The sequence below is a fragment of the Neopsephotus bourkii genome, unplaced genomic scaffold (assembly GCF_033783945.1).
Source record: "Neopsephotus bourkii isolate Nb327-2 ecotype Australia unplaced genomic scaffold, CSIRO-AGI_Nbou_v1 NB_1792, whole genome shotgun sequence".
NCBI lineage: Eukaryota > Metazoa > Chordata > Aves > Psittaciformes > Psittacidae > Neopsephotus > Neopsephotus bourkii.
The window spans coordinates 1,746,565-1,769,362 of NW_026902266.1; the positions used below are offsets into that span (position 1 = coordinate 1,746,565).

General features: G+C 38.0%; 1 protein-coding gene across 25 annotated transcripts in view; it reads left to right on the forward strand.

Moving 5' to 3' along the window:
* The window catches only part of GPHN (gephyrin), a 292,216-nt gene extending 273,348 nt beyond the window's left edge, over positions 1-18,868 (forward strand). For all 25 annotated transcript variants that reach the window (XM_061380383.1, XM_061380388.1, XM_061380387.1 and 22 more), the window contains 6 exons: positions 8,517-8,604; positions 10,629-10,702; positions 13,307-13,371; positions 14,461-14,564; positions 15,732-15,828; positions 17,860-18,868. In XM_061380383.1, coding sequence (XP_061236367.1) covers positions 8,517-8,604; positions 10,629-10,702; positions 13,307-13,371; positions 14,461-14,564; positions 15,732-15,828; positions 17,860-17,993 — 562 coding nt within the window. In that variant the 3' untranslated portion in view covers positions 17,994-18,868. The remainder of the gene's footprint in view (positions 1-8,516; positions 8,605-10,628; positions 10,703-13,306; positions 13,372-14,460; positions 14,565-15,731; positions 15,829-17,859) is intronic.
* The last annotated feature ends 3,930 nt before the right edge of the window (positions 18,869-22,798 follow it).

Below are 22,798 nucleotides of genomic sequence, written 5' to 3' on the forward strand. Positions count from 1 at the left end.
AAGATATCAACCCATTAGAATCTTAAGCTAGACACTACACATCCCCAAAAAATGAGCTGCAGTTGGTTTATGAGAACCTGTCATCTTTAAAACATTTTAGATGAATGTGAAGAACATAATATAGACGTCTGCTTTATCAGAAATTGCTTAGAAGCTGGAAGCTACCAAGCAGGTGATCAACTTGGAATACCTCATGGAAGTCACATATCACTGCTAATAGCCTAAATCCAGAGGACACATTAAATGAGCCTCATCATTAAACTCATCTAACCAGTGCTGGGGCAAGTATCAACACAAAAAAAAAAACAGACCCTAGAATAAAACCTTGCTACCCAAAGCATGAGCAGTAAGAAAATGCTTTGTGCTTGAAGGAATATAGTCCAATATCCTAGAGACAAATGAAGGTCTAGTTCCTTCTGTCAACTAATGACTGTCAAAAAATTGACCTGCTGGTCTCAGACAAAGTTTCTCTTTCAGTTCCTTCTCTTCACTTATTTCTAATAAACTGTAGTTTCCTCTTCTTGGATAATTTGTACTATGTTTTAGTAAACAAAAATCGATGTCGTATTTCATTTGACATTTTCTAAAAACATAACTATTTTGTTTAAGACATAGCTGATGACAGGGAATTTTAAAAGGCCTTTTTATATTGTCTCTGACCTGTGGCTTCCAACTTCTTTTTCTTCTGAAAACAGACATTTTTCCAAGTGACTAACTTGTGATTCTGTAAAAGATGGAGCTTCACAGAGAAAGCCTCCATTTGGAAGCATTGCCTTTAGGAACTGCATTTCTACCTGTCATAGAGACATCCATACTGTAGTTCAGTAGCAGTTATATCCATTTACGCAAGGGATTAATTTACTTTAAATTCAGTTTAAATTTATTTAAAATTTACTTTTACTTAAAACTGAACTTAAAGCAAAATGAAAATGTAAGAAATTCCATTATACCATAATGTACCAAATACCATGTCGCTGCATGTCAGACTGTAATGCTGTTTGCAACATATAAGCAATTGTCACTAATTACATTATTCACACTATTTTACTTTCAGTTATGTCTGAAAGAATTAACTGCAAAACCACGTTTACTCTTCAGACTCACCAGTGTCCTGTCATCTTTACTGATGAGCAGTGTCTGATTATTGAGACATTGATTATTGTATTGTGTAGTGTAATCTTCACTCAATTATACATAAGTTATATAATAAGTTATATATGTTATGTGTAAGTTGTATAATCAGTTATATATATTATATAAGTTATATATATATATTATATTATTTCAACCCAGCTACAACTGTTGAATATTTTTCACTCCAAAAGTGAAAACTTTTCAGTGAATCCATATAGATTCACCTCTTTCATAAGAAGGAAGATAAAACAGAAGCTATTATCTTTACCAGTGAAATGCCAGCCAACTTCTCAGAAAAACTAATAGACTTCTGGAAGGTGTTGGGAGAGGATTCCCTTTCTCCAGCCAGTAAAGTATTCAGGGATGATTTATTAATTAATGCAACCAGCTGTTCTCAGGCCTTTTCGTACATTCAGGGGTCAATAGAATCAACGGCACCTGAATTATCAAAGCTCCTGTTCTACCAAAGGGCCTGTTCTTTCAGCATTGATGAAAAAAATAGTAATTACAATTCACAAGCAAATGCTTGCAGATGAATGTACACAAGCAGCAGACAAGAATGCAGCTCAGGATCCAACCATCAACAATGTAAATTCCTTCATGTAGGAATGTTCTGTAGTACAGAAGCACCTGGCTTCTGCAGCATGGGACCTTTTCCTGTGGAACTCCCCTGGCTATTTCTTTTTCTGACCTTTCTACTCTCTTGTTGTTCTGGCATTTATATGAAATACATATATCTTCTGAAATAGTTTGTGAAAACAGTGGAGTAAAATAAGTTGTCATCAAGATACGGAGACAGAGAAAAAACTGAAGTCATTAGGCAGATCTCATGGTAACTTCAGCAAGAGTTGAAGACCTCTGATCAAAGTCTCTTTGAGTTCATAAATGTAACATGAAAAAGAATACTCTGCAAAATAGCATTCTTATTCGCAGCATCAGCAGTTAAAGGATCAGCAAAAAGTAGCAAAGACAGATTCTTTTATGTTGTTATCAGATAGACAAAACTTACATAGTCATGTTGAACAAGCCAGAAGCTGCTGTAATTATTCCAGCTTTCCTCACAAGCTGGCCTGTATTCTTAGGGAAAACACAGTGCATCTGTTCAAAGTGATCTAGGGAAATACCACAGAAGGTAGAAGGAAGAAACATTGTGAGAACATGATGAAATACGCTGGAGAATTTTGAAACGAAATACAGTTTCAGAAGAGTGCCCATATGTTCCTACATACATCATCAAAATCAGATCTTCTTCTGCCTTAGAAAACCAGACTAGCCAAAACACAGAATTCCTATTACATTCAAATATTCATTCATTGAATACATGCATTGAAATACGTTAAAATATATTCATTAGATTACATTCAGTATTACATTCCACAGAAGATGGGTTTTAGCTGGCTAAACCTAATATAGCACCTAATCACTAATCTGCATCCTGCAAATTACTGATATACAAAATATTCATGTTGGCCATGAAGTGAGAAGTGTGTGACAGGCTTTGTCTTTATGCCTAGCTGCATTCATCTATTCATTTTGAAGTCTGTCGCCTCAACTGAATGAGCACAAGAAGAAAAATGAAAGTTAATCATAAAGGATCAAATCCATATCCCATCTTTCCTCAAACAGAAATGTCATTGAGCTTGAATGATATCTCTGAGTACAGCAAGTACAGTATCTTTGTTTTTTGTTTTTTTTTATGAAAGTTTTACTTTGGTAAAGTCTTTGTCGTTTTGGAGGTGGGGTTTTTTTCTGATGTGGAACTGGAAGCTTGATTGGGATCTTTGCATACAAGAGGGATTTCTGGCAGGTCCTTGTACCTTATTTATATATCCTCTTCTGGGAGATCTGTTTAGCAGAAAAAAGACCTCGTAAGATGCAAAATTAGCACAGACCACTGTTCCCAGTTTGTGTGAGCATGGCCAGAATGTGCTAAACTCAGGGTACCTACAGATGGCACACAGGCTTTTGAAGCTTGCAGTCAACTGCTGTAGTTTAGAGGAGCAGCTGGTCTCCTTTGGTCTTTAGCGTGTGATTGATGTAGGATCACTGGTAGTACTTCAGTTTTCACTGTGCGGCCAGGAACCTGTAGTTCTGCTGAATCTGCGAGCAGTCGTGCCTGAAGGGGTCATTATTTCAGCATATGACTGAAATACTTGAGATGCTTTCAAATAAAGTAAAACAGTAGGCAAGAAAGGTTACTGAGCTCTGCTTTTGTACTCACAATAGACACTTCTGCATGCCTCTGGTGCACTATAGCGCATGCATATCTTTATGTATCTGTGTGCGATACATCCATAAAGCACTCAGGTTTAAGGGGCTAACTGTGATGGTTTGCATGCACAAATTTTGCAAGTATGGGTTTCCAGAATACCTGGATTTATAAAACCTGGAGTACAGTACAAGTGTTTCTGTTAGCCACCCAACAGTAATAGTTGTATATGGCAGTGAACAGCAAGGACTGGGAATGACTGTCAGGTATTGAGGTTAATATGAATGAATGAGACTACTGTGGCAAAGAGTTTGGTGGAAATGATCCTGGAAATTAGTAGTGAACTGTGGATTTTGTACTCTGACAACAGCTTGGTAAGTCAGTCCTAACTGAATGTTCCAGTTCGATTTTTACAGGGATAACTCATTTTGCTGCTAAGTAGTAGGTGATTCAGACCACCATTTGTTGTTACTTGTTTTCTAAATTTAATTATAACACTGAGGATTTTAATTGCATGTATCAAACTGCTGGTGTTAAGGGTTGTATCACAGAAAAGGCTGACAGATTTATAATTAATGACAGTGAAGCACACAATAGGATCAACAGAAGTGAATTAACAGATGTTGATTTCTATTTGAAAGAGAAAATTACACTGTAATTTAGGGTACTTCAAAATGGCACTTAAAACACTGAGAATTCTTGGCTGTACTGTACTTTCTTTTGAGGGAGATAAAGAAAAATATCTCTTACATGGCTGATGTCTGTTTTAATGAGGCTTGCATAATTTTCCTGTTCAAGCTTTTAAGCTCATTCATATCTTTTCAGTTCAAAGACAGCTTAGTAATCAAGTGCTGTGTAACAGTTTTCCACAAACTAGCTTTGATAATCAGAATTTTTCATGAATCCAGAAAGCATTTCTATTCTGGTATCCTGCCATCCTGCAAGCCCGCTCTTCAAATTAATGAAATCAAGTGGCATGTCAACTGCAATGTCATGCATCTGCTTGTTGGATTCTACACATCCTGCTGCCACTATACAGCACACACCCTCCAACTAATTTCCAGATTGTACTGCTCATTCTGCTCCATTCTGTATAAAGAGGGTCAGGAAATTGAGGTAGTGACATTGATACTCTGTTTATCAGACTGACAAAATTAGCAGATAATATAAAGGTATACTTAAAAGTACACAGTTTCTTTATGCGAAGTATTATGTCTGCAGTTTCAAAAATATATGTACAATACATATAATACTTGTACAGACACAATCTGCTGTAGATGGGGATTTCTACTGTTGATAAAATGGTTGGATTTGTGCTTTCTTACCTATATGAATAGTTTTGTAAACTGTGTGTAATTGTTCTAGAACAACTTTCCTTAGTTGTATTTACAAAAGATGCTGGGATGTGATAAGAAACATAGAGGGAATGTAATTTTTGCAATCAATTGCAGCATGTTAGAAAAGCGCACTCCCTTCTTGTGCAGTGTCACTCTGACTTTGAAAATCACCAAATGAAACAGAACAGTTTTGCCATCTGGAAATGAGACTTCCCATCAAAATCTACTTTACATTGATTAAGGTATTCACCATTGTATTTGAGGACCTGTTGCAGTTCTGTCCATGAAGGAAAAAAATCCAAGAGTAGCACTTTCACAAGACATTTTAAAGGATTTATCATACTAAATTAGACCATTAGTCTAGCTAATCCTGTATCCTGTCCCCGGCAATGGCCAGAACATAGTTTGCGATTTGTACCTGCTCAGTGAGTGTTATTTCTCAGCTTCATGGTGATTTGTCACACAACTTTTTGAACAATTTTTTCCTCTTATGCTCAGATGCCAAAGTTATTTTGTCTATTCTTTCATAAGTTAATTGCCTTCACTTTATTCTTCTTCCATGACAATCCAAAGGAGAAGCTGCTCATTGCTATACAACAAATTAAACAAGAAGTAGAATCTTCTTATCTGATTATGTGTCAGAATACAAATATGTGTTAATAGACACTTGTATGATAAATTTCTGCATTAATTCAACTAAAGGCAGGGAAAATTTTTGCTGCAGTGTTGATTGAAGATTACAGCAGGTGACTCCTGTAAGGAGTGTTTTGTGTTAATTGCTGAGTCACGGAACTGCCAGACTCAAGTAGGATAGAAAGTTAGACAGACTTGAGTGACAAAAAGAAATGTCACCAGTGTGTTAAAAAGAGAGAAACCTTCTGCAAAGAAAACAGAGAATTTTGTAAATGTCTCTTTCCATCAGAATAAAAGCCAAGATAGCATAATAATTCCACTTATTATAATAAAATTCTATCACATCTTTGATTTTGGAAGGATTCAGTGTATTTTGCAGCTATCTAAGGTGATAGGCAGTGCTATTGGTTGCATAAAGTTTTAGTGGTAGAATTTTTTAATGTCTTGCATAATACAGATAGTAAAGGAAGGGGTACATTATACAGGTCATGCAACTGGAAATGTTAAAAATAAAAATGCACCGACTCCACTAATTTCAATGTTTTATGTGATGTGTAATAAAAAAAAAATACATGATGAACTACTCCAGTGATATGCTACCCTCATAAACAAAGGTGTGAATTGAGTCCTCACCTGATCTGAGCTGGGGCTTATTTTGGGTTTGCTTGTTTTTTTTCCTTTGTTAAGTAATTTTATATATATTCACACACATATATATATATTTGGTATGTAAGTAGGAGAACTTCCATTCTGTGTAACAGCAGTTAAATATACACTTGACTGCTTTTCACCATTTTCCATTATTCTCAAACCACAACCAAAAACAAGTGCGCTTCGTAATTCAGATTTAGCATGTCCTCAGACAGGTGGTCTTGCTACTTATGGATAACTCTTAAATAATTAAGCAAGATAAAATGAAACAGCCTGAAGCAAGCTCCAGAAGGTCCTCAGCTGCATCACAACCTAATGAGAAAAATACACTGAAAGCAGTCTTAGCCTAGTAATAGTAGTGTGTCTGACTGTCATCGAGCTTCAGGAAGACCTCTATCAAACTGTGTAAAGAATACGTATTCCTTGTTGCATTCCAGTCTGCACTCCAGTCCTCATTGGCAAGGATTAAGGAATGCTTAGATCTTGTGAGACTTTTCCTACTAAGCACTCTATAATAATCTTAAGCAATCTCTTACTACATACTGATTATTAATTAGACAATCAATATGAAACAGTTGGTTTTGAAGAAGATACTGACAGCAGCCAACAGCAGACTTGCTTCTTTCCCCTTGCCTTCAACAATTAGTGAAGATTTGTGCTGGATTTTGGGTAAAATGATCCAAAAGGGGAGCTGAGAAAATGTCTGTTTCCTGAAGAACAAAGAAGATGGTTTTGCTCAAGTCCGTGTGTTCTGTATTTTCTCCTAAAGAAAATGGAATTCAGCCATTCATTATAGGTCATTTAGAGTATCAGAGATACCAGTACACTAAATAAAAGTTGTGGAGGCATACCACAATAACTGAAACCACTGTTTCCTCTAAAACAATGCTAGGGTATAATTCTATCTGATTGATTGTAGCATGCTGTATGGCACCAGCAGTCTGCCCTTCTTTAGGGCAGGTTTGCTGTAGTTCGTTGCCTACCTCTTACAACGGAATATGACCCTAAACAGCAGATGCAACCAAAAACACAAATAGAAAAGTTTTCCAGAATAACCACACCATGATACCAAAGAAGATGCTGTATCAGTCACGGGACACGGTGGAGAAAGGGTCTTGAGTCTCTCTGCCTGTTAAGGTATGACCAGGTTAGAGGACATGTGAGGGCTCTCTGGTGAGGAGGTGAGGGGTGCGCAGGGTTGCATGCACTTGAGATGCCTACTCAGTGAGGGAGCAAAGTCTTTCTTGTGTGACAAATTGTAGTGCGCACAGCACCACATAATGCTAACTGCTGCTTTGATTTCAGTAAACCATGGGCAAAGACAGGATGCTCAGAAGAAAGGATTATTCTTTCTGAGACCTTTTGAAATACACCATTTCTGTTAGTCTCTGAAAGGTCAACCAGGACTTGTGTAATAGTTCCGTTTTCCTGTTCCGAGCTCAAACCGCAAAATAACTGCAGTGATTCTATCTTTTATTGAAATCTAGCCAAAGCTCCCAAAGAGCAGCCTGTATGCCACCTGCAGCCTGCAAAGCCTTGATAACCAGTAATGGTATACTGTATTTGTAGTGTGGCATTTAACTGAGGCGCTGTATTCTAGGTGAATATACAATCACTAGCATTCTAAGAAGAGCAGCCTTCCATGAAAACCTTTGAGAATCACTGAAATGAAAACATACTATTGAGGGAACATTACATACAGTCATAGCAACTGGTGAGCTTCTGGTCAGTTCACAAATGTTAAAGTAGGTATTTAATAAATTGAGAATTCTTTTGAATTCCTTTGGTCTTAATATAAGCTGTATTATTAAGTTTCTACACTAGATTAGATCTGGAAAAAAAAAAAAAAAAAGATAGTTAAGACACCAAAACTGACATACACTCAGCTTCTATCCCTCATCTTTGCAGTTGTACTCTTTGCATGGAGGAATGTCACATCTCCCCCTACACTGTTTCTCAGGAAGTTAAACAGACATTTGAATAGGACGGATTGTGTTTTTTCAGGATGAGTGGATGTACAGCTGGCTTTGCTGCAGAGCCCTCTGATGGAGAAGATAGGCAAAGGATTTATTCCCACTTTTCATTAATGAAAGTTTGGAGTCTTACCCCTAGTCTTGCACTCATCAAATAAGCTAGACAGGTAGTACTGCAGCCTGCTTGGTGGCCAGTAATTTTCATGGGTCAAGTCCCTTCATATAGCCCTGTCAGTTCGTCTAAATCATAATTTGTATTGCTACCTACTGTGCAAATTGCATACTTTTTGATACCTATGGTAGTGTTTTTCAGTCCCAGCCTAAAGTATCTCAATGCTCCTGTTGCAAAGCTCTTAGACAGAAAGGTGCCAAACAGTGTGGTGTTCACTTAATGAGACTGTATTGAGTAGAGCAGGGTGGAGTCTTAACAAAGGAAAGATCTTATATTATCCAGGAGCTATATCTCTTTCTTAAAATACGTGTGTGTGTATACATCTGCGTGTGCACACAGACACTTGCTTACACTACAACTCGTACTAGTTGCATGCCACTAATCCACTTGCCTGTTCTTTTCTGTAGCCCAGATGATTTACTGAATGCACTGAATGAGGGTATCAGCCGTGCTGATGTCATCATTACATCAGGAGGTGTATCTATGGGGGAAAAGGTATGCTAAATTTAAGTATAACTTCCTACAATATACCTAAGAATATCAAGCCAGAGTCTATTGTCAGAGCTTCTACCTTTGTGTTAATATTTATTTAAAAAGGGATCTTACCTTTTTTGGAACACTTAAATGTGAACGAATCAAGAAAATAGTCTCCAGCACTATCCTCATTCCCTATGTTCTTATTACTGTACAACAGGGAAAATTCTGATTCTTGATTTGCAAATGTGTTTTTATTTCAGGAATAATTTATATAATTATGATGAGTAAGGTGTTTGGTTAATAGCACATGAAGGCAACAGACTTCTTTTTATTCTTAGAGCTGGTAAAAGTAGATGGAATAAAGCTACTTTGAAAGCACTTTGAAAAGCAACCTGAGTATATAAATAGCTTGTTCTTGCTCAGCAGATCTGTCTCCTGAATATGCCAAAGCTGTATCTGTTGCAAAAATAGTTTTATCACATTTTGCTCCTGATAGTCCTACAGAGGCAATACATATGAGACACAGTGAGCTGATATATTTGCCTTTTGAATCATTAACAGAATTGTTGATTGAGTTCCTGTTGATAATCCCTGTGCCAAAACCATCAGAGAAAATAGGGATACACAGATGCTGGTGGGGCGTAGATGAACCTGCAGGACATTTATTAATCATGACTCAAGGAAAACTCAGATTACTTTTTGATCCCAGGCTGAATCTGTGAGTTTGGCAGGTAAAAGAAACATCTCTCCTTTTATAATATCAGATACTAAAGACAGTCATTTGGAGGTGGCAAACATGAATGCTGTTTTTGTCACTTTTCTGAGTAGAAATCATGTTGTTGGATACATCATGAAAATGGCTAAGTAGTTCAACCAGTGTCAATTATTTTCAATTCCATTATTGTCCTCACTAGTCTTAGAAAAATAATCAAGGACAAGTGCTCCTCTTTAAATTGGGAACGCGGCAACATAGTGCAGAGACAGGGACACTTGGAGGTGACCAGACTGCTGGATGGTCTTGCAGGTGTTCATGCCTTCTGGCTAAGTCCTCTCCAGTCTGAATTTGAGGCAACAGCGTGAGGTCATAGACTGTATATTCCCCTGATGGGTACGCCTCCGATACTGAGCTTTCAGCAGTTTTAATGAAATAACTGTGAACATCCAGAAAGTAAATAGAAAGTAAAAAAATATTTAGAATTCACGCCTGGCTGAAAAAAAGTTGCTGCTTTCTGAGTATTTGAACACATGCTAAAAAGACAAAAAAGAGAGAGAAAGATGGGAAAACTGCAAGGGAACTTCAGATTTACTGCTACAATAATCTCTCTCCACAGATGCCTGTTACATCCTTTGTCTTTAATCTCACTAAACACAACAGACAGGATACTACATCTTGAAACACATCAAGTTTCAAGAAAGACTAAACAAGTAATTCAATTTGGTTTAATAACTGGATCGATTGTATTTATGCAAAATCATTTAACTTTAACACACAAGCTACCCACAGTTTTTTCCTTCTAAGGACCGTTAACCCCAGCCACTGTGAATTAGACTGTGTCCCCAAGAAATTGCAGTAATTACAGTATCCTGGAAAACTATGATTTCTACAGCACAGTATTGATTTCAGAAGTACTAGGAGATTTCTAAATCTACTGCTAGATAGCTTCCATGGCAAAAATTAAATAACTTGATGATTTTAAGTCTTAACTTTGAACCATACAGGTTTTTTTCCATCTTTGACATAGAGAATGTTTTAGTAGTAGGTATCTGTGGGGTCCTCTAAGATTCTGGTGCTGCAGCTGATGTTTAAGTAAATGCATTACTATGTCCTCGTGGAGTCAGGTTTGGCACCTAAACTGAGTCTGTTCTTCACCACATCTTTTTGAAAATACTTTTTTCAAATACTGGAAATTCCCCACTGGACTGTAGCACTTTCAGGATACAAAAAGTCTTTCGTCTTCATATTAATTAATTTCTTTGAATGCTTAGATGATGTAAGCCACTTTGATGTTACTTAATTGATTTTGTCTTTTGAATTTGAACAGGACTATCTTAAACAGGTGCTGGATATTGATCTTCATGCACAGATTCACTTTGGCAGAGTTTTTATGAAACCAGGGTAAGAAATCTTTCTACTTCGGCAGCATAGATGGGGTCTGTAGTGGGCCAAATATCCTGTAGAAGTGCTTTAGTACATTTCAGTTTTCCAAATATACTACACGATAAAAATATATGGGAAAAGAAGCAAAATCAATCCTGTTCAGATTATTCAGCATTTTTATGGGTGAAATTAAGTGGAACAGAGAGGTTACTTTTTATCACTAAAAGATATTTCTCTGATAAACTATTGCAAATCAAGCTTGGGGACTGGGGGAAAAGCAGCGTGCTGTAAATGTTGCCACAGTCTTCACTGTGATCAGAGAGCTCAGATGCTGACATTGTTATGAAACAACTGGAAAACATAAGGACATTTAGCTGCTGGTTTGCTTACTGACCATCTCATTTCACTTCAAAATTGGCATAAGTCATATCCTTACAAACAAGCAATTTCTTGAGAGAGGTGGAACGACAGCTAATTTAGAGTTTTATCTGACATATTGAGCATAGTAATTTTAAAGTAAACACAATCTTTTATGTGTTTAGTTTGCCTCAGAAAAATGTTTCAACATTGCTTTCCTTTGCTGTAGCACTGCAAATTAATGAGTCTGGAAGTTTGCTTTGTAGAGAAAATGAAAACATGTATATAAAATAGAAGGTTCCCTTTCACAGTACAGTAGCAGAAAGATGTCTACTGCTCTGCCTCACTAACAATGGAGTGTACTTTGTTTGCCAGCTGGGTTATTGGCACAGTCCAGTAACACAAGGCCAAGTGCAGCTTTGAGGAATGATTCCCTCTAGCCTGTAACTGTTGCCAGGGAGCAGAACAGAAAGTGGTGTTTGCTGTGAAAACAGACAAAAATTTTACTGCCTCTGCATACAGCCCATGTGGGTTTGGTACTTCTGCTGCTATGACCACCATCTCCCCTACATAAAGGGAACAAGTGAGCTGAAAGCATCTCCCATGCTGGCTGAAGACATGGAAATTGCTCACTGCTTCTGTCTTACTGCTACAGCCAATATGGGGAAGTCCCAAAAGTGGGATCTGCTGCTGACAAGAATGCATAACCTGATTTAAAGAATTCAGAATATTAAATTCTGGTCTGGCTTACCTGAAAGCAAATGTAGTTCTTTCCTCTGGTGATCCCTCTGTAGACTTGTAGCAATAAAGTTTTAATAACTAGCCAGAAAAGCTTTAAGAAATTTATTTTCCCCAAGCATCCATTTTCATTTTGTTCTGTAAGAAAGTTATTTCTTGCTGCTACCAAAGCATTTGGTCATCTAATCTTACTGAGAATGTAAGCACACTCATTTTCATTGGCTGTAGTGCACTAGCAAATATTGTGTCTTAGTTTTTATTAATTCTGTCTTAAAAGGCCTTAGAGATTAATTGTGATGACTATATTGGGAAGAATTCACTTGACCAAGTTCCAAGAGTGAAGTCAAAATTTGTTTTGTTGGCCTGTATTTTGATGTGCTACCCTACTGCAGCATGATGCCTGGGGTTTACTATTCTTCCACTTGATTTAGAAGTTGCTGAGATAATGTAAAGTTAAATCTTGTCTAGCAGCACTGCCAGGAGAAAATACTGGAAGACTTTGCCCTTGCTGGTGTTGAACTCTAATATGAGAATTCAGAGTTTTCAGTAAATATGAATTAGCTATTAGGGTTTTTGTACCTCAGTTTGTGTACTGGTGATAAGATTTGGAGGTCTAGCACATAGTTCCCATTATGTTAGAGACATTTCAAAACAAAAACTTCCAACACCAATTTGCCTTGGTAGAATAGGATATTGATTAGTCCTAGCAGGTACAAAACTAGGTAGTAATGATCAAAGTGTGGCAAATCTCCAGAACTGCTTCTGGTCAGCCACTATTGTCTGCTGTTAGTTCAAGATAAAGCCAAGAAACTCAGCCTAACTATTGTTCCTACAAAGTATCACTCCTAATGTTTAAAAGGATGCTATTAACATAGGTATATAGAAAGCATTTTTTCACAGATGAGTACCTTTTCTTTGCCAGAAACTTTCTTGAGCCATCACATTTCTGTCCTATTTGTAATAGCCCTGATAACGAGTCACTAAATAACACTTGGGAGCAGCTGTGAAAGACGAGAGAGCTCTTTACTGATAGATAGTCTTAACCTGACTGCAGCTCTGCCTGCTTATCTGAATGTGTTCATCTGCAGACTAGCTAGCATTTGCTGCTCTGAAATACTGCTCCATTGTCACTACTGCTGTAGGCACTGGAGTAAGGGAAATTAGAGTTACTATTATTACAAAGAATTCGGAGAGCCCTATATGGAAACGAATTCAGCTCTGTAATGCCTTTCAGTATTGCTTCTTTGTTAACTGGCTTCTAGCATGAAGACAGGGTTTAGATTTTTGATTACTAGTTCATCTGCTTTTGGCTGTTTCACAAGGAAAACCATCTACTTAAAACTTCATAGCTGAATACCAAGAAAAACTAATCGCTCTGTCATCACAGAGAGAGGATTATACCCCAGTTTGGAATAAGCAGCTGAGAGAGATCCTGTTTTGTTTTCTTTTCCAAATGTTTTAAATAATAACGTAATAATGTTCAAACGAAGTCTAGTGCAGATACTAAATATCTTTCTTTTTCCATAGCCTGCCAACAACTTTTGCAACTCTGGATATTGATGGTGTAAGAAAAATAATCTTTGCACTCCCAGGTAAGATGTTTTGTGGACTACTTTTGTTGTCGTGCATATATGATGGATATGAGACAAAATAGTGACATTTCACAGCACCTATGTCTGGTGCTGGCATCCCTAAGGAAGGTACCTCTAAGGTTTTCTGAGAAATTTCCAGAAGGGACAGACTTACAGAGGTACATTGAGGAGTTCTTTCTTGTTCCTGTCCTCAGAATTTGCCAGTGTACAGACCTTAAACTTTCTTCCATCGAACAATTTCTTTGGGTTTTGGAAGGGGTACTGTGCAGGGGTGGTTTTTTTTCCCACAGCTCCCTCTGCCTTCACAGTAAATATTCTCTGTGTGTAAGTCAGTGCATCCGCTCCGACATACTGAAAATGGAGACAAAAGTGAGGGAGTGCCAAGGAACATGTCACAGAATTCTTTTATTCAATCGTGACCGTACCGTGGAACCAAAAGAGGGCAGCATCGCTTCACCACCTGCTGCTGCTATTCCTTGGAAATCACCACTCAGAATAAACATTTCCCTGGGGAAATGGCTACAAATCTCTATCCTCTAAATCAGGAAGAATTTGTTTTATTCCTCTTGCTCTGGATTTGCATGGATTTCTAACTACACAAGGAATCCTGCTTTTGATAAGCTGGTGGTTTTCAGATGCATCTCTAGTACTCTTTCTCTCTCTTATTTTAGTTGCTGCAGTACATTTTCTTCCAGGGGACAGCTAAATGGATCATCTGGCTGATCATAGCATTTATTTTAGAACTGTCACCTCGGGAAGTGCAGATGCGTGAATCAAGTTTTGTTTGACAGATCTTGGTCATACATGTACTAAAACATTTTGCCACTCTGTTAGAGAATTAAGTTATTTTTCCATAGGTCTTGAAAACCTTAATCATGAATCAAGAGCCCTGTCTGCTAGGACCTATCCATGTACACAGTAGGCCCCATATGCCGCTCCAGTCTTGAATGAAATGTTTCCTGCACGTAGCATGAAAAGCTCTTTAGAGTCCTTTAGAAGTGCAGTTGGTATAAAAAACATTAGATCACTTCCAGCATTTCACAGAGTAAATCAAGAGGGAGTCACCACCAACTGTTCTTTGTCCTACAGGCAACCCTGTCTCAGCCGTTGTCACCTGTAATCTCTTTGTTGTACCCGCACTGAGGAAAATGCAGGGTATCCTGGATCCTCGGCCCACCATCATCAAAGCCAGGGTAAGAAGCTTGTCTTCTATTTAAAAATCTCTTAAGATGTTGAAGCACAGCTCTTCAGGCTCTGCAAGGCTGTCTTCTTTGGGGAATCTGACCCCTAGACTAATTCTGGCAAGTTGAAGGAAGTTCGCAAAAAACAGAGACACTTTCTCAGTCTCTGTGTCCCAAATATTCAGTCCCAAAATTTCTTAGAGTCAGATGACCATTTAATAGAGCAAGATACAGAGGTGCAGCGGCACTTGTTTGCCAGTCAGGCAGAAAGGACACTTTTCCTGGGTAAAAATAAATAGTTAATAAATGATTTTAACCTGTGGTAAAAAATGCAGAGTAATCTGGGAATGCCTGTAGAGGTGGATAGTTCTGTACTAGCAATGGAAAATACAGCTTTAAAGCCTTTCTGTTCTTAAGTTATTTATACAAGCAACCCGCATGAGTCCCTACTCTACACACACCCCCAGGCAATATAAGTCCCTTAAACTATTCATTTCATTTTTAGAAGAAATCGTGGGCATTGCAACTCTGTTTAATGTAGATGCAAGGTATATTGTTATAATGTATGATTCTTCTATTTTTGATTAAAATAAAATACCAAGGGACACATTACTTTTTCTAGTTTTCCTAGTGTTCGTGGCTATGCAGTTTTCTCTTGCTGCTTATCCCATGTCTCTTGCACACTTCTTCAGGCATCCAGATTTTTCCTTGTCTTACAGCTAAAATATTCTGAAACAGACAGCAATTTGTAGTGACTCTCACTTTTGCATGAATTTTCCAATCTGTTCCATTAAATTCCATTGTGAGCCATCCCTTGTATGTCTTTTCATTTCAAAAATGGCCATTTCCCTTTTGTCAGAGCTAGCAGGATTTTGAATGCGAATAACATTTTTATCTTTATCAGTGTAATGCAGAGACAAGAAATGAAAAAGCTTTTTTTCCAGAGAAGTACTGTTTTTATACTCCCAGTAAAGGAGCAATATTATAATATCACAGTTGTATTTTCCTTAAATACTGCAGTCTCTGCCTTCAGCAGCTTTTGATCTTGCACTAGACACCATCTGACCTCAAAATGCAAGTCTTTAAGAAGACTATTTTTAAGGAAAAACAATTGAGCAGATGATTATGTTATCTTAGTGCAGTCTGAATGTGTGACATTTTCATCCTTTTATTCTACAGTTATCATGTGATGTCAAATTGGACCCCCGCCCAGAATATCATCGGTGCATACTGACTTGGCATCACCAAGAACCTCTACCTTGGGCACAGAGTACAGGTTAGTGCCCCATCGCACAGACTGGCAGACACACACAGGTCCTTGCCTTCCTGCGTACATGTCTAAAAACAACCAAGCGTGTCCACATATTTTTTCATATAACCTTCCTTATTCAGGCTGATTTGCTGGCATGCTTGTGCACATCCATACATGTTCAGAAAACGGGTAGATGAGGTCCTTAGTAACATGGTTTAGTGGTGGACTTCGCAGTCCTCGGGTACGGTTGGACTTATCTTGATCTTTTCCAACCTATCTGATTCTATGATTCTATGTACATTATTATAAAATACAGTCATGATAAGACTTACCAACTTAACCATTAAAACTTCCTTTATCTGAATAACCTTTCTTTTTACACACACCACACCTGTATGCTTGCTATGTGCATACATTTCTTTTCATAAACACCCACCCATGCTACTTGCACTCACAGATGCATTTGCTTACTCATGCTCTTGTGCATGTACTAATCAAACACAAGTTGAAGCTTAGGTAGGAATAATGCAGCTAAAAGTGTGATTCTAGCTGAACTGGAAAAGTAGAAGAGATACCAGAGGTTGTATACGTTCTTTTAAAGCAGACCAAGGCTTTTCTTAGTCATGTTTGCCACCTAGGAATACTCAGATGCAGTTGAGGTAAATACTATACTTGAATACTTTATTAGCACTGGAAGACTGACTGCCAGTTACTCAAGAGACTGAGGTCCTTAAACAACAATAGCCTTTTTGCTGCATCCAAATTGTTCAATACAAAGCACTCTCTACAATTCTTCACAGGGTAAACATTAGCTGAAATGAATCTTACTGTTTATTCAGAGAAAGTTCTTACCGTTGACTCCCAAGATCACACAGCCTCTGACATATTTCCAGGTTTAAGTCAAGGTATTACTTACATCTATAACGCTGAATTTGGTTTAACTCTTGTTTTATTGTGCACCATTTCTTTCCTTACACAAACAGATTGTCTGGAATGATTTCTCTGTCAGTCTGAAGGTTTAAAACCCAAGAAACTAAAGAACACAACTTTTTATTGCTTTTTTTTTTTTTTTTGTCAGTATTACCAATATAATACTGTTTTTCTTCAGAGCATCTTGTGAAGCTCAGTGTCCCAGAGAAACTCACTCTTTTGAGGTGGTGTATGTTATGGATTTACTCAGCTGGCCACCTATGGTCCAACCCTAGGATCCCGCTGAAAATTGTGAAGTCAAAGTGAAGGTTTCCAGTTCCTATCTTGTTAGTTCTCAGGTTACAGCTCGAACTGGGTGCCTCTGGAGAGGTAACCCTACCCCAGATCATGCCCTCCAGTTATATGCATACCACATGTCACCTGATCGCCAAGTCCAATCACTTAACTCTGGTTGGTCATCTCTTGATTTCTGATTGGTTTTCTTTGTCACCAGGCCTTCTTCTGAAGTTGCCTCATTCTCTTGGAGCTGTTTCCTTGGTCCTTATCTTCTTCGTTCTGCTCACACCTGCCAGATTCAGCTAGTTCTGTGTTAGCAGCATTAGTCTTATCAAAAGTTTTCTCCATCAGCACTTGTGGCTTCAGCTACTTCAGCTACTAGTGCTAAGCTAGTAATGCTAAATGAGACTATTCAGATAGAATAAATTTATTCTATTTACTCTATAACAGTGTATTAAGAACATTCTAGAGTGTGCTGATTTTAGTCTTTCTACAATCATATTAGGTATACAAATTGAAAAATAAAGTAATTTTGATAGCATTAGAAATTCCAACAGAAAAGCAATTTACTATGATGAGATATAAGGTATAGCTAATGCAGAAGGCTAAATAGGAAAGCAGTCAGCACTGGGAATGAAGGTTTTTGAGAGCCAAGGCAAAGAGAGGGTGACTAATTCTCTGCAGAGTTCTGTGTTTCCATCCACCTCGTAACAGTGAGAGCCTAGCTCTATGAATAAGTTAGCACCATGAACATCTTCATAAGAATAGCTCTTGTTTCTCGCGTGGTTTGTTGCACCATTTGAAAATAGTGGAAAAATTAACTGAAATTCTTCTCTCATTCTCCTGTAGGGAATCAGATGAGCAGTCGTCTGATGAGTATGCGCAGTGCCAATGGACTGTTGATGCTACCTCCAAAGACAGAGCAGTATGTGGAACTTCACAAGGGGGAGGTGGTGGATGTCATGGTCATTGGAAGGCTATGATACCACCAGCAAGAGCGAAGCTTTGATGCATGTCCACATATCATTGACTGTATCCTGTAATATGCAACGGCACAGCTAGTTTTTCTGATTTGGATAAAAGTTGATCAGTATAGTCAACATCTTGAATTATATTTCAAATGGAATTTAAATAAATACCTTTTAAAAAAAACACTTTAAAACAAATCTTAACAAAGAAATTTATTCTGATTATATCAAAGCAACTTTTTCCTTTCCTTGCAATTGCTTTGTGTGTTCAATGCTAGTTCTAATAGCGGTAGCTTTTAGTAGACAGCAGTAGGTGCCTGCAGAACTTGTGTTTTTTCTCATCTTTAAGATACAACTACTTATGCTCTTAAAACAAGGCTGTCTGCTTATTTATACTAGCGTAGACAACACTTGGATTTCCCTTATTAGTATGCTTCATAACTGCTTCACAGAGAGCTTCTGCTTGTTCTTTATCTTGTATCTCGTGTTGATGTGCACAGTGCCAAAAGCGGAGTGGCTGCACTGGGAACCCAGTGAAGCCCCGAGGTTTTCTCACCTCGCTGCGCATTCAGGGATCATTCTTGTCCCGGCAGCCACCCAGCTCCGTACTCTTGGGCAGTAACTGGATACCTTTTATTTCAACAAACAAAAAAATTGCTTCCTTAAGTGCTGACAGCCTTTTTAACCAATACATTTAAAAATGTACAGAACTGAAAACTGAAAAAAATCAAAGACTGATCTTGTACAGATATTAGTGTTACCAGCATTCGTGTGGAAATTAAATGAGCAAAGAAATAAAACTAATGTTAAACAACTCTGTACCATAACATTTTCTGTAATGATATTGAAACTTAAATGAATAAAAAAAAATCCTCAATCATTATTTAAAATTTCACCTGTTTAGCCTTGTTGTTTGAACCAAGAAAATAGTGGTTTAAGAGGGTATTTGGGGTGGGGAAGAGGACAGGAAAGGAAATAGTATGTGGAACCTAGGGCTCATCCCTCATGTACAGTCAGCATCATGAGTGAATTGAAAATACAGAGTAAGCGCTCTCACCTCCTAAAGGACAAAAGGGAAGCAGTGTTTGGGGGGAATTACAGCTGGACTAGTCAAAGCTGGAGAATACTTTTTTCCCCATCTGAATTGCACAGCAGTTGCAAACAGCCCTTGTGCTGCACGGTGTGCAATTTGGTAGAGCATTCATTTTTGTTATTATTTCCATGAGATGCTGGGACTTTTCAGCCCTCACCAGATTGTGTGTTTTGGTAATTTCACATTTCATCTGGGATTAAGACCCTATCAGTGCCCTACAACACCTTGCTTCTTGGAGTTCAGGGGTAAAATGCTATCCGATCAACTCCACTCATGAAGCCAGACATTTGTCTGTAGTATTTTATTATTTTTTTTAAGACTTATTCAGGGAGGACACAGAAAACTGGATTTGAACCCTGACTGCCACTGTGGAGCAGAGCCGTAGTTCTGTGATAATCACAGAGGCCATCCCTGTGGCTGGTTTTAAAACCAAACTCTTTGTTTGCTGTGGAACAGCCTGATTACTCCCTGCACAGGCCATTGCAAAGGTTGAAGGCAGGTGGTGGGCATGCACCATGTTCAAAGATACTCCAGGGACTGATCATTCAGAAAAATAGTAACAGAACTCGCTGATCTTATTTCTGTGTTCTGGAGTACATGTCGACGTTTTGTGATCTCTCTATGTAGCAGCAGGATGGTATCAAGTTAAATTCATGGATGCCTGTGTTGACTGTACCAATACTGTAAACCACAGAAGAAGGAAGAGAGAGGAGAGTTAACTTATCTCTCAGAAATAATGTAGAACACTGCCTATTATAATCCAAAGGGTTATTGCATAGTTAGAAGTTATTACAGGCAGCATGTACAATGAGAATTTAAAATGTATAAAGGACACCAGTAACAGCCACGTGAGGGAGATTGTGCATGCAACTGGAAATGCTAGACAAAGATAAAAGAGAAATGTGAGGAAACTCAGCCAGAAATACCTTGGGTCTGGTTTACATTAAAACCATTACAAAAACAAATGTGTCTGAGAAGAGTTGGCACAATGCTGTGTGTAACACTGGGCTGCATTTAAACTGTATCTCAAACGGTATCTCGGCATCATAACACTTCATTACCATTGTAACAAATAAAATATCGAGAGGTTCATCAAGGTATTTTTTTTCCAAATCAAAGACAGCATAAACTGCTTTAGCTACCCTATCTGTTTTGTAATGGCCCTTGACCAGTGTTCAGAGTTTTATGCAGGAAAATAAACTTTGCATTTTCCTAGAGAGGCACACAGCCCAGTCTTGATTAACACTGAAAGCCGTAGCATATATTGGAGAGGTAACTCTGGGAGAAGTGCAATAATTCATTTTACAACTAGGTCTCAATTATCAAGCCTAAAATCTGAAGAATCTGCCTTGGTTGTTGTAATATAAATGGATATAATTGTGATACAGATAGATAAATTCAAATTACTTTTTTAACATTCCCAATTTATGGTTTCAGGGACGGTTGGAAGTGTCAAAAAAAAAAAAACCAAAAAAACCAAGGACAAAGGGATCTTCAAGTATGTGGTTATTTTGCTTCAAGGCTTGAGACCTGCTAATGGAAACATTTTAAGGAATATTTTCACTATTTTTACTTCCCTAGATAAGGCTTTAGTACAATCAGAATACTAAATTAGTTAACAAGAAGCGATACCAGCAGTGAGTGAAGATAAGGTGGGTATTCCAACATTTGCAGTTTTCTTCTTACATCATTTTCTTCGTGTGTATACGTGGGGATGAGCATGTTTAGAAACATATGCACTGGGCCTTCTGACTCTCATTCACCCATCTGGGATAATCTTACAGTGACCTACAAAATCCTGCACAGCTTTTGTATCCTGGCTATTTGGTACCAAAATCTTGATTGTGCCCCTGGATGTGAAAAATGGTACAAAAATCGGCTGTATTCAATCAGTTAAATAGGATAGACTGGCCTCTTCCAAATACGAATTTTAAGACTTTAATTACAACATTAATTCTATCTTGTTGTTAAAATATGCTAAATGTGAAATGTCTTTGATCTGTAGGTAGTTATTACAGATCTGTATGACTTCAGAGATAACTAATTAACATGGAATCTTTAGCCTTTTTGATTCTTGAGCTGAAGGGTTGCACTTAAAACATAATACAACATGGATTTTTGCTTAAGGACAATATGGAACTAAAATCACCCTGCAGGTTCTGTCTTTGACCTCCTCAGCTTGCCACTCTACACCAAGTGCTAAAAGTAGTCTTCTTTCACGTCTCAGTCCAGAAGATACGCTGCTTGCCTCATTCCCAGTAAAGATGGTATTCAAGTCACTGGCAGTCTGCACATACCTGCACTGACCACGAGCGCCAGCTGTTGTACCTGGATCTACCTTTTCCTTCCGGTTGCCTTGTTTCAAAGTCTTGTCAGTGGTGGAATGGCATAGGCCAGTCTCATTACCTTCGTGTGGCAGCAGCACTCAAGGCCTGCTTCAAGTCATGCTCAGAAAGCTCTTCAGACTGACACCTCTGCCAGCACTTGCAGGGCAGGAACTCTGTCTGGGAATTGAGACTTTATGGTGGGACTTGTTATTTTGAAATGCAGATGCCAGGCTAAGATGACCCAGCACTTCCTATGGCTCTCTATTAATGTTCTAATACTCAGCTTTTCAAAACTAGCACCATTACCTGAACTGTTCATGAGGTTTTGTGTTAGAGAAGAAAAATATACATTAAATCAAAAGAATCATACCACAGCTTTGTTTTCTTACATCATAACATGAGATGTTTCCAGGTACAAGCAAAGTAAGAGTGACAGCAAAAAGACTGATTAATGCAGAAGACACAACTCGAGAAGTGCATGTTCACTAGCCATCAGGTTTAATAGTTGTTTTAAGGGCAGAGACTCCTTCTTGGATACATTTATTTGGTATATTTGAATATAGCTTTTTACTTCCCCTGAGGAACTAAGTGGGAGAGTGGGAGAGCATCATATGAGGCATCAGAGCTCAATTCAGGCTATCAAGCAGAAGATTGAACTGACCAGTAATCCTTATACTCTTCCTCTTACCCAACAGGAAACTAAGAATAAGAGGGAAGAGGGTAGATGTTGAAATGCTCAGGCACAAAATTGGCCAACAATTTGATTTTACCTTAGCTGGAAAATTGAAACTAGTTTTTAGTATCAGGAAAAAAGACTGAAAATTGCCTGTCATTTGACACTTTCTGAACATTTCTAATAGACTTTTCCACAATAAATTCAGGAATATATTTCCAGCCTTTTTTTCTTTTTTGTGAGATTATTTTATTAATTTCCAAAAATTCCAGTAATAAACTCTTTTTTTAAATGCTTCATATCTATGGTAGTCTCCTTCCAAAAGCTAAACTGAGCTGGTGCCACTCCCATGAAAAAACTGAGATTTAGCACTTCAGGTTAAACAGAGAAGGGCATTTATGTATGTAGTCAAAGAAAGCAGAGACATTTCTAGAAGGAGACAAGGTGGTCAAAGTTACAACTACGGATGAAGACAAAGGATTTTCAGTGAGGAGAATAACTGCAGCAGCTGACTGCTAAAGCAGCAGTCTGTAGAATACAGACAAGGTATAGTTTTCCATAGTAGTATTTGGTCAGTAAGTTGCAATTACAGCCCTTAACCTCATGATGAAGAGCATGATCTCTGTAACTCCTGAAGAGTCGGGCAACGCCTCCACCTGCCTAAAGCCAGCCAGTCCCAGAAGACAAACCACACCATTTGCACCCCTTCAAGCACAATACTGTCAGC